The sequence below is a fragment of the Haplochromis burtoni genome, unplaced genomic scaffold, assembly GCF_018398535.1.
Source record: "Haplochromis burtoni strain Fernald_Lab_line unplaced genomic scaffold, NCSU_Asbu1 Contig_547, whole genome shotgun sequence".
Lineage (NCBI taxonomy): Eukaryota > Metazoa > Chordata > Actinopteri > Cichliformes > Cichlidae > Haplochromis > Haplochromis burtoni.
Genome location: NW_024582908.1, coordinates 175,868 through 188,931, shown reverse-complemented (window position 1 = coordinate 188,931; position 13,064 = coordinate 175,868). Strand labels below are relative to the sequence as shown.

The window sequence follows — 13,064 nt, the reverse complement described above, 5'->3', positions numbered from 1 at the left end:
GTGTGTGTGTGTGTGTGTGTGTGTGTGTGTGGTGGTGATGGTGGTTGGGGGGGTCTGTCACAGTAGACTGCATCCACAAACTGGCTGCAGATTAGATTACTGAGGAGAGGAGAGTAAGGGGGGAGGACAGAGCGGAGGGAGAGAACAGGGCAAAAGAGGCAGGATAAGATAAAGGAGAGGAAACAGGAAAAAAAGGAATGTTTTAATACGTCTGCATTAAAAGGTGTCTGAATCCTGAAGCTCCTCCGAGGAAAAAAACTTAAAGGTGCATAAAGTAACCCGACAATCATTTTTGCATTAACTTAGATTCCTTTAGGGGAAAGTTAAACCACAAATTACAGAACGCTTTGCTTGACCTTTGCTTTAAGAAAAAGAACATATCTGAGCTGCTTTTATGACAATTTGCATCTTGTTGTGCCGACGAGCATTAACAGCAACAAATCAGGTTTGTGTGCTGTTAAAGTCCTGTCACATGCTTTCTTCAGACGAAGCACCGCGAATGTACCAAAATTTAAAAGCCAGCACACCGCAGAGGTCAGTTTGGGGCTATGGCACGCCAGGGTCTTGTGTGAGGCTGATTGTGTGCATTTGTGTGTCCATATTAAAAAAAAGAAGAAGAAATGTGTGTTGTGTTGCCAGGTGTGCTGCAGTTGTATGAGGCTCAGCGGAGTTTTAACACGGGGGTTTTTATTGGCTGAGCTGATGTCACCAAGGGAACAAAGTGGAATTCCGGAACCAGTGCATGTGTGTGTGTATGTGTAAAACTTTCATTTTAAAGCAACCACTTGCCTGCAAAGTAACATCCTTTCATTTGAGTGTTATCCTTATTACATGCTTCTAGTTTTTCTCGATAAATAAAGCAGCAGTGGAAACAAGCTGGTTACTATATGTCACCGTGTTAGCAGGTGTCCTATTATAGGAGACAAGATGAAATCACTTTTGAGGCTGGAGAATATTTTGCAGAGTGCTGCAGAGGGATTCCTCTCATCTCATCCTCGCTCCTTCATGTGTCTTAAACCAGCTCAGTTGCTCATTTGTGTAACCTGCTCATGCACACACAAACACACACACACACACACACAAAAGTGATCTATGTTGAAATGGAGTGGCTGGGCAGACAAAAGGCTCGACAGGAAGCAACTAATCCTTGATCTGCGCAGCATCGCAACAATGACTGCAAGAGTCACACCAACTGACACACACACGCACACACACATAAGTAGACAAATGCTTCCAGCTACCACCCAGAGAGAGAAAGGGGGTGGGGAGTTTGCATAAAAGAGCGATAGTAAATAAATATTTTCATATTCCTTACAACAAGAAATATGAAAATATTTCCTTTCTTTTTGCTTTTTGTTTCAAATAGAAGCCTTTAATAATTATGTGCTCACATGTTATAACTGCTATATGAGGAAAATATGAGTTGGATGCGTAAAGGCTGTTATTGACAGGGAAAAAATGCACACACACCTCACCCTGGGGGAGCTGCCAGAAGGGCAGAAGGGCTCACACTTGAGGGTAAACAAAGCTACCGCAAGTAGGACAGTCCCTCATGATCCTGTGTGTGTGTGTGTGTGTATGTGTGTGTGTGGCACACATTGGCAACTGACAGGGAGGCAACATGAGAGGGACAAGCCTTTTAACATCTGGCTAAGCACTGACAGGAAGATGCACACACACACACAAAGACACACACAGGAGAGCAGGCAGGCGAGTACCAGTCCTAATTATTAGAACACTCTTACTTAACTTAACCCTGCCACTAGACCGTGACAGGCAGAGATGGAAGGTGGTGGTGGTGGTGGTGGTGGGTGGGAGGGATAAGAGTGAAGAGCAGGGCAGATTGTTATGTGAGGACAAGGAGAAGGATGAGTGTTTCTGAATCCTTTCTGAACCCAAAAAGGAATGGAAAAGACAAAAAAAAATACAACGTTTTAAAAAACAAATAAATCAAAGACAGAAAGAGTCCAAGTAGAAGAATTTTGCTTGACTGACAGTCAGTCTGTGGGAATTAGGGTGCAGGAATCCCACAGTGATGACCGCTAACAGCTAAAGATGGACCAAAAAAAAAACAAAAAAAACCCCGAACCAAGACAAAATCTGTTTTGACACCCGCTAACATCATCCATCATCCCTTTCTGAGAACTTCATTGCTCTTTCGTCTACAGTTTATTTTTCTCTACCGTGGATTTTTTTTCTTTTGTGCAACTCAGCCACAAAAAGAAACAACACACATGACATTTGCTCTGTTTTAGATGAGGGTGAACATAAACACACGCGAAAAAAGGAGGCGACACCAAAAAAAGAACAGAAGAAAGGCGAAGGGGAGGATGCAGAGAAGGAGTCTTGCTGTGTGTTTTAACAGCTGTGCCTGATGTTGGTTGATGGGAATACAGAGAGAAATGGGACTTTTAAACCCGTTCCCTTCAAATAGAAAAGTTTCCAGCGAGGCTTTGAGGTCTAATTTCTGGATTGATGATTAGGAAGCTCTTGAATAAAGATCAGATTTCGTAGGTATTATCACTATCTACCTGTCTCGGTCATGTTTTCATAAGAATTCTTCTGCTTTTATTTCAGTCCAGCAGCTGGGATCTGCATTTCAGCTCAACATCTCACCATCCTGTTTCTTCCTATCCTTCCTTCCCACTGCTCTTTCATCCTTTCTTTTATCTGATTCTACTCTTCCCTCCTTCATACATTCCTTCCCCTCATTCAGTTGCTACAAAAATTTCTGGACTTTCTTTTCCTGCCAAACGTTTCTGCTCCTTTTTAAAATTTAACATTTGTCATCTAAATAAGGCTTTTCACCTACTTTTCCTGTATGTAAAGTGTGTGTGTAGAACATAACACAAAAGAAAAGAAGAAAAAAATGGCAAGGAAGTTGGACTAGGCATTTGGGGTGAGGGTCAGTGTAAATCTCTCAGCCTTGTAAATGTGGAGAGCGGAGAGAATGTCAACAAACAGACTACAGCTGTCACACACTCTTATTGGGAGACACACACACAAAAAAATAAACAGGGAGAGGAAGAGGAAAAGGATGGGAACATGGGGAAAAGATGCAGGAAAAAGAACGAGAGAAGAGAGAGGGAGAGGGGGGCAAAGATGATGGAACGTGACACTGACACGTCACGCAAAACCGTCAAATCCCCTCCACAAACAAACAAGTACACTGCAAGGGTGGATTGTTTCATTTGTCAACACTCGCATTAATACCAATCACACATCCCATAATTCCTTTCTCTCATTTACTGACATAAACCCTCATCCACTTTGTATTCCTTTGCTCTTCTGCTAAAATCCCACAGTGTGAATACAGTAAATGGTAATAGCTTTTACCATAATATGACATGCATAGTCTTCTTAAGGCATGATGGGGCCTTTATGTGACGGTTTAGTGGCTGACAGGTTAGCAAGTTTAGTTAACAGCCAACGTGCCTGCCGGTGCAGTGGAGGGATTTAAGGAGGCTTAGCACAGAGTAGGCCACTGTTGCTTGGAGTGGCATGAGGCAAACTCCATGTAAAGAAGTTAGGGTTACATTGTTTTTCGAGTTTTTCAAAAATCTTTTTTTTAAGTGTAGAGCAAAGGAAATCTCACATTCTAACCTGGGATTAACTTGCATGAGACGTGACTGAAAAGAGGGGTGAAAATGGGTTGAATTTAAGTGTAAATTCATTCATGAACAACAAGATCTGCATCCTCCTGATAGCACTGAAGTGAAGGCATTGCGAGCAAGATAGATAGATAGATAGATAGATAGATAGCACTAGTTCAGGCAGGCCACAGAGACAATCCCAATCAGCTAGCTCACAGCAGCTCACAGCTCAGTTTATACCCCTGTACACATCCAGTTGATCATCTTCATTTATTTAAGCTGCTTTAACCTACTCAGAGTTGTTGTGCATCTGCAAGCCACTTGGCAACCTGCTTAATCAGTATCATACCTGCTGCCATAACTGCTCTGCTCTGTTCTTTTCCTGTGGCCGACTACTGTATGCAAAGCTCTGTAAGTAATTAGAGATAACACTGGCAAGCTGGAGTCTGAAATCTAACTTAGGCACCTATTGGAAATTTTTTGTTTACTACAATTGTGCAACAAGCAAGTTTTGAACTTAATCTAGTCAATAAGTCACATGCAATTAATTTAGTGTTTTGGAAGGGGAGAAGGATATCAGTACTTTATTAGCAACCATAAATTAGACCCATGTACTATAAATAACCCCAGCCTAGATAAGGTGCAGATTTAATGGCTTACATGGACTCAAAGTTCCCTGAAATTTACAATGTCACTTCTACACTGGATGCACTCTTATGAGCTAAGCAGGACAGTTTAAGCAAACTTCCTTGGAGATCTGAGGATTTTTTAGTTAAGAGTTTAAAACATTACACCCTATAAATGAAAATTAGCATGATATCTTAGCTTATGTATTTGACCTGAGGAAATGCCTGTCAATAATAATGACATTTTTTAGACCACACTCACGGTCACCACTGTATGATCCTGAACATTAAAAACCTCTTCTTTTTTTTTACAGTGGAAGTAAAAAATAGCCTCATGTATGTGTAAAAAAAACAAACAAACACACAGAGAGAGGCTGCTAGTTAGCTAATGTGTGTGTGAAGCAGCAAGGGCGCTGTTCTCATGGGATTGTACCAAAGTGTTGTTTGTTCTTTACGCCTCCCCTGGATAGCCAAAACCAGTGAAGGAGAACCCATAATTCTTTGCTGTAAGCAGTGCCTCTGCACATCCAATTGCATTAGAAGCCTATGGTAGAGGTGCCGGCTACTTGTGCCAAGATTTAACCTGATTAGATACAGATTCAGCCGTTCCAAAAGACAGCACAGAAGCCCTGTACCCATCTCCCATTCTGTCTCTGCCCTCGGTCTTATTCCCCACGAATTATGAGCACATCGTAGTGTGTTACTCACCATTCAGAGTTCTCTTGAGCAAGGCAGTGCAGGTGTGCCTTAGTGCTGCCACAAACAGATGTTAAGCTTCACGTGAAACAGGCCTAGATTTCAAGCTAAATCTGGAACATAATGAACCTCACATACTCTGTGAGATTTTTCTCTTTTCCTTCTCTTTGTTCTCGTTTCCTTTTCTCTTGCATTTTGTGCACTTTGATATCTTTCTTTTCCTTCTTACCCTCCACCCCCTGCAAAAACCACTGGGTGTCATCTTCCCAATTTCCTCCTTTCTGTTCCTCCTCCCTTTATTCCTCTCTTTCTCACCCTCTCTGTCTTTCCCGCAGTGGTCTTTTTTATCGGATCAGTCTCAGGTCGTCGCCTCTGTCTCTCATGTGTTCCATCAAGGATGCATCCCTCAAACACACACACACACACACAAGATCAAAGATGGAAGAGGATTGGGAAAAGGAAGAGTGTAGAAAAAGCCGACAAAGGTGAGACACTGTGTTAAGTTAAAAGAAGAAAAGCTGAATAATTAAAAACACCAAAAAAGGGAAGACTGCCTAAATTATACACCATAAGCACGTCGCCGTCTGCCTCTCTCCTAATTTGTCACTGGGATCCGATACAGCTTGTTGACATGTGTAGGAGCTGTCGGCGCTCATGCTAAAAGCTGTTTGTGGAAGAGTGTTTGCCCATGCTTGCGTATTTGCGCTTGGAATTCTTACAGCTCCTCTTCCATCTTCCTTTTATTGCGCGCACACACGCAAACATGGCTTGCCAAGCTTTTGGGTATGTGGGTAAATCTTTTGGCAACAGGGCTGCCAGCGTGGAGCTATGATGAATGCTGATGGCAAAGAGCATGGCCGGTCTCTGAACCAGTCACTCACACATGCACGCACACACAGACACACACACACACATGGTCACACACTAATCAGATTCCCAGTGCATGAGGGCCAAATGGCATCCTTCCACTGGTGAATGCTAATGTGACCAGTGGAGCTTGTGGGCTTTTGAAACAAGGATATAGGGAAAGCTAGGAGAGATGATGACAGGAAAAACATTGATGTGATTGTTTATTGGTGTGTGTGATGCTAATGTGTGAACATTTGCATTCTTTTACACACTGCAGCAAGTTGTACTTTGAGTTAGTTTAGAATTACAGTGGACTCTGTGTGCCTTTATGTGTAAATCTGTTTAGTTTGCAAGCCTTATTATTATAATTGCATGTAAAATAATGGGAAAAATTTGCCCTTCTGCATCACTGTATCAGTTTGGGTGTTTTTTAATGCAAGATTATTATATTTTAAGTTGTGATTTTGCCACCTGTCATATCTGAAACAATATATCTAGAACAGGTTTAATGTATAATGCAAAAAAAAACAACCTGGCTCAGTCATTGCATGTGTATAAATTTGTCATCGTACAAGAGCAAATGGGGATTTATTCGGGTTTATCCTGGAAAACACCCTTAGAGCAATAATGTGTTAGATATTTTCAACATGGTTTAGAAAGGTGACACACATGTCAACGTAAAGTGTTTGAGTGTTGTTCCACTAGACGCCTCCAACACATTACCAATGCCCCAGTATTCCTGGTTATAGATTTTCCAGGTGCCTAATTCAGGAGGGATAACTACAAATGGATATTCTTTCACTGTGTGTGTTGATAAAGGTTGAAAGCACCAGTCCATAATCCCTCATTAATGTTAGTACTGTATGTTGTATGCTCATACTGTTACGTTTTTACTAATTTACTTTTTCCTGTGGTTTGTCACACTTGTGCTTGCATAGTCTGATGTGGCTAAACGAGATGTGGAACAGATATGAATGGTTACTTACAGCGTTCAATGCGGTCCTCAGGACTGGATGAAGTCTCTCTATCAGACAGGAGGCCTGACACAGCGAAGATCTTTTTCCCACTGTCTTCCACTGCTTTCAGGGCGCTGCTGGGGGAGCCCCCGGGAGGGATCTGTGCACCACCAAAGTCGTACTCTTTCCCTTCAGCATCAGAGTACCGCAGATGGGGTGAAGACTCTGCATCTAGGCACCCTTTGAGGCGCTTGGCTGGGGTGAAAGCAGACTGATACCCTCCTGGTGCCCCATCCCGATCTTCTGGAGGCGATGCAAAGGGCCGGAAGGCGCCAACGCCGCTGTGATTCAGCATGCTGATGGGCGAGCAGTCCAGGTTAGGTGGGGCAAACTGATGATGGAGGTGAAGGAGGGATGGAGGAAAGTCCCTATTGGGAAACCCTGGTGGGACAGCGCCTTGGCGGTGGTACATTGACGCAAAAGTGTAAGAGCCATTGTTGAATGGCAAATGGACGTCTTTCTCCACAGAAACTGGCACACCAAAGGGACGCGGCTGCTGGCAGGGAATGGAAGCATCACGAGAAGCTTCGGCTGTGGAGGCCAGGACCATGAGAGCTGGGGAAGCCAGGGGATTGGGCAGGTAGGAGGAACTCTCCATCTTGAAAGCTGCCCGGTGGAGGTCCATGTCTGGATTGACAAAGAAGGCTGTGGGAATTTCAGAAGGAGGAAATTATCCCTCCTCAATGAGATTAAAAACAATGTCCAAGACCCTTGGAAAGGGTCTGAAGAAGTAAGGGAATCCGGGTTGGAGACTTGAAGGTTTTGGCTTGGTGAAGGAAGGGGCTCCAAAAACAGCCCTTAGTGAGAAAAGAGTGTTTTTGAAGAAAATGAAGACTCAGCCAACATCTGTTCAGATTAGCTTGAATTCAGTTCATTTCTCTGCAGTGGAACTAAAGTTTTCTATTTTGCCTCTAACCAAATAACCAAACTCAAACTCTGTTCAGTTCAGATCATTCCATGCCTCATATATGCCATTGGGCATGTTCTGTCATTCACTAAAGTAGCAGTCTGGATTAGGTTAGTGCTGATATTAAATACAATGAATGTTCTAGATAACGTTTTTTCCTCTCTCCTTCCTGATTGCTGGATTTGTGGGTTAACTTGAATGTTCTGGGACAGGTGGATATCTGTAGGTCGTCAAAGCCGATTCCGCATCTTCAGGGGGGTCACCAAACTGAGGACACACAAAACACAAACATTAGATTTCAACTGAGACTCAGAGCTGTGCATAATGTTTCAGATTCAGTGCAAAGTAACCTTTCAATTGAAAGCTTCCCATAAACTAATTTAGATATTCAGGTATTTACTTGAGACTTCTTGTCAATTCCGCCATTTTTGGTAGTTCAGAAACGTCCTGGCTGTGCCTGCAGAGGGCTTCAAATCAGCTCATCTGTTTCTTTATATCCACAGTAAAAATGTAAATCCCTCTGCACACCCTCTCACATTTATCTTAGACCTCCTCATCTTTCCTTAATGATAGGTACTTTCAGAAACAAGAGGTGTGCTGCTTTTCCAACAAAGATCGATGCCTTGCTCTCAGTATGTATGCAGTGGAAAGGAAAGGAGCTGAGTGGAAAATTTTTAATAAAGAAGCTGCTGGAAGCCAAGGCTTGAATTCAAAGCCTTTGGGGGACAGAGTGTTCTTAAGCACTGTTGTTGAAGCTACAAACTCAAAACCTCTTGGGAAAAAGTGTCCTCGAGTTGACACTGTTGATCAAATCCTGTAAATCCCTGCCCTTTGACAAAAAGCCAAGAACTTTTTCAAGCCACAAACTTCTCTCAGTTTGCCCTCCTCTTTTTTCCTCCTTCTCTTTAAAAAAACTTCTATAAACTGTTTCCACATCACATCTTTCCATTACGATCTCTACAAACCTCTACGTCTCATCTCTTTCCAAATGCCCCCCTCCTTGTCCTCCATCCTAATCTATCCATCCCCTCCTCCTCTTCTTCCTCTTCTCTCCATCCACATCTCCTCCTCTCATCTCCCTAGCGCCAGCTATTCTCCCTCCCTCTTCCATCTCAGATCTTGGTCTAAGCCGCTTATTCTTACCATCTCCCAGGATATTATTGGACCAGAACCACTTGTCTTAAGATAAGGACACACACATCCACACTTCCACCCACACCCACACATGTGATAACAGCCTGTGTGGCTCAATGTTCAGCTCAGCGCCCCGACTTGGTGGGGCGAACACACTCTGCATCCTCACAGGCTATGCTACCCTATCTCTCCATCTAACCACTTTTAATTCCCCCCAATTTTAATCTGTCCTCTCTTTCTTTTTACATCTCTCCTGTCAATCTGTTCTCCTCTCATCCCTCCCATCTCTCCCTCTCTTCCCCATCTCTGCCTCCCTCCCTTCTCCCTTGAGTGATTCAGATGGGTGATATCATATCAGGCCTCGCCATCTGCCATCCACGAGCCAGAGGAAATCTGACTGAGTGAATAAATTAGCCGTACTTGACCCCACGACCTCTCGGCATCCGTGGCAACAGACTAGAATCTTTCCCTCCCGGGGATTAGATTGTAGCATGCGATTGGTCGGACAGAGGAACGCAGAGAGGCAGCCGATGAAACGACAGAATAACACTGCAGAGATTTTTATCCCCAAAGGGCAATTTGAAGGTGGCTGCCTTGTTAAAGGTCCAATATGTTAAGATTTAGAATAGGTAAAGATGTGCTTGTTACAAATACGCAGCGGTGGGATTTAGCGCTAGATTAAGAGAAAATATGCATAATTTAACATCTTATCAGGAGTGATATGACGTGTACCATGTATATGTATATATTATCCCCCCCCCCAAAAAAGCAATCTAAAGTCTCACTCGTGCCATCAAAATTCGACACTCATGCAACTTAAAAAAGGTCAAACGTGAAGCCTTGTGCATACATAAACACACAACAAATACAAACTCACACAGTATCAAGTAGCAGCCTCTCTAGACAAGGTTCAAAGCTGTGTTGACTAGCAGCCAACATCAAAGGAGAAACTCCCTGGGAAATGAAAGGAGAAAATCTTTTATAGCTATCAGCTGTCCACAACACTCATTCAAATCAATTTCCAAACCTGATCTCGGCTTTGGCACGCTGATTTGCCTCCCACACAGAAACACACACACACACACACACACAAACATGCAGAACAACAACTGCCAAGAGAAAGGAGAAGGCCCAGAGACAGAGAGATTGGTGGGGGAGATGTTTTACATTACCGCAAATGTACAGTAGACCAGCACGGAGTGTTGAGAAGGGCTTACAATAACACACCTCTCTGGTCTGGACTGATGCCACAGAGTCGCATTACACGCCTCACTCCTAGCCCAACAACGCCCCTTTCCACGCTCTCTCTCCTCTATCGCAGTCGATACAGGAAATAACACCTTCCATAAGTGACCACAACAAAACTTGCTTTCTTTGTCCCACAGCTTCCTCTGTCTCTCAGTATACCCCCTCTCTTTCTCTGCTCCTACCCACTGTCTTCACGCCGTATATCAGATCGCTCTTTCTCCTCTGTAACCTCTAAAATAGGAGTGTGTCTGAGGTGTTGATAGCAAGGTAATACACTGATAAGTACTAAGATATTTCAATTTTATTATCATTACCCAACAGGCCGGCGGGCAGCGAGTGAAGGGCCGCCAACGTGAAGCAGCCAATCCAATAAGAGAACACTAGATATTTCCTTACAGGCCGCAGCAGGAGAGGAGCGAGTCGAGGGAGGGAGAGAGAAGAGATGAGGAGAGATGAGGAGAAGGCGGGAGATGAAAAATTAGAGGTGAGGAAACAAGGAGAAGAAGTAGAAAATAGATAAGATAGTGAGAGGTGAGGAAGACAGAGGGAAGGAAAGGGTGTGATAACAGAGCAAAGGGTACATATCTCATCTCCCAGGGTGACTCACATAATCTGGCTGCTTTCTGGCTTGGTGGTCCTGCATACGCACAAAAGCATGAGTGTGTGTGTGTGTGTGTGTGTTTTCGAGGCCTTAAAATCTGTGTATTTGTAATATTACATGAAAAGAAGTGTCAAAAAGCTTTTTTCTTTTTTTTTAACTTCATCACTAAAAAAACAATCATAATTCTAGATGACATACACCTATGTATATCATCAATATACAAGCGCAATTACATCTAACGCAAATATGCATAATGTCGGTCCGTGCCACTTACAATCCCATTTGCCATTGATGGATACCACCCACACAATGTCTGACACCGGGTATATGCATTTTATAATAGAAAATGTCACAGGGGAACATTTACCACGCTGTCATAATTTGATTACAGTGTGCAAGAATGATACAGCTGTCAGGGCGATATTAAATACAAACAGCAAGAGGGGCTCTTCACGTCGAGTCTGCACTTTAACTGACAGTGTTGTACCAATCTGCGAAATTGCGGTGTCAACAACAATGTGCATTTACATCATTCTGAGAGGGAATCTTACTCAGAAATTATGAGTTACTGGGAGGTGGGCAGCAGGTGGAGTCGCAGATTCCACATAGGATAACTGGTGAATGTGGCCATAAACGTTATTATTGGTTTCTTAAGATAATCATTGAATTTTATATGATTGCTTTGTTAGCTAAAAGAAAAAAAAACAAGAGTTGGAGACATTTTAATGGTGGAATCATGAATGCAAGACATCACTTCAGGTCAGCCATAATCTGACGCTTTTCATAAGTTAGGATCACTATCTCTGCCGCCCAGATGTTGCATTCATTCATCAACATGTGGAGTATAGAGACCTAAACAGCTTGGAATGTTAGGTTCAGAGACGCAGGAGGGAAATTGAGCTCCAAACAACTACACTAGTGACAAAGAGCAAGCTTTTTTTTATTTTTTATTGGAGCCTTCCTTTTTGTTGACTGCTTGGAATAAATATTTTTCCCGCATGGCTGCTTCGAGTGTGTAACTGACGCTTTTTTGCTGCTCCAAAGCGGCGCTGAAACTTGTCAAATCAAGTTTTCCAATGTGCCGACTTGAGTTTTGGAATGGAACGGAGAGGAATCCAATTGTTGTTATAAAAATATCCTGTCGACTGTGACTGGTGTGTGTGCGCAAGTGCGCGCGTATGTGTTGTGTGCAGGGGTATCTGCAAAACTATCGGGAAGCAAAGCAGTTTTTTTTCCTCTCTAATGGAGATGGAGAGAAAAGCAGTCAAAACCGCAGGCCTGTCTAAATGTCTGTGTGTGTCTGTGTGTGTGTTAGCGTGCACCTCCCAGTCGGTGGGTATATTTAGAGATTGTTGACAAGCATGAAAGTGCCACTCTTACATTCTATTACAAGACAGGCCAAGCTGTGTCATTCATCGCATCTCTGTGGTGGACACACACACACAAACACAGATTCACTCACACATACCAAATCATGTATGTATAGACAAATGAACGCTAGAAAAAATCTGCACAAAGCCATGCAGCGTAGTTTAACAGACGCCTCCATGCTGAAGTCCTGGCTTTTGACTTTAACACTGTGAGCATATTGTGTAAAAGCGAGACAGCAAAACTCAGAGAACAAAATATTATCTGACACTTCAGATACAATTTACAGCTCTTAAAATCATCCTAAGCTTCTGCAATCTATTCTGAAAGCTTTGGTACATCATGTTTTAGCATAATCATTTCAACGTACACTATTAAGCCTCAGCATGTCAGCACAGTTAAATAGATGCTACATTAAAGGTTTACACACAATATATATATTTATATTTATTAATTATATCTAAATATCTATATTCTTGGTAGCAGTCATTTTCATAGATATGAAATCAAACATGTACCCAAAAAAATCATAAAACACACACTATATCTCTGATCTCTTCGGGTCACAGTTTGGGGCATTTCAGTAAACAGGGATAGGTGGCTTTTTAACTAAGCATCCACATAATGTGTAATTGACACGAGTGCAGCTCTGGTGCCTTCTCTGAATAAGTCATTAACATAAATCTGTGCTGCCAGAAACGACAAAAGCTTTAAGCACAAACAAAGCTATAGGGTAAGACACACTGGGAGAGCACTGCATCAGCCGAAAGTAAAGACAAAACACTGCTATTTAAAACCCAACGGTCAGATATTAAATATTTGGCTCTGTACTGCTCACATAGAGGGAAACATAAAGTAAACTGTTGGCTTGTATAAGGACAGTGTGCTTGTGCGTGCATTTTAGCATAAAAAAGTGTGAGCTGACCTGCATACAGGTCCGCTCTGTATTCCAGACAGACAGCAGTGTTTGTGCTCTAGTAGATGTTTCTGTGTGTGTGTGTGTGTGTGTGTGTGTGTGTGTGTGTG

At 42.8% G+C, this 13,064-nt stretch overlaps 1 protein-coding gene across 4 annotated transcripts in view; it reads right to left on the bottom strand.

Moving 5' to 3' along the window:
• The window catches only part of rnf220a (ring finger protein 220a), a 162,360-nt gene that overhangs the window by 141,695 nt on the left and 7,601 nt on the right, over positions 1 to 13,064 (bottom strand). For all 4 annotated transcript variants that reach the window (XM_042214306.1, XM_042214305.1, XM_042214307.1 and 1 more), the window contains exon 2: positions 6,751 to 7,954. In XM_042214306.1, the coding sequence (XP_042070240.1) occupies positions 6,751 to 7,405 (655 nt within the window). In that variant the 5' untranslated portion in view covers positions 7,406 to 7,954. The remainder of the gene's footprint in view (positions 1 to 6,750; positions 7,955 to 13,064) is intronic.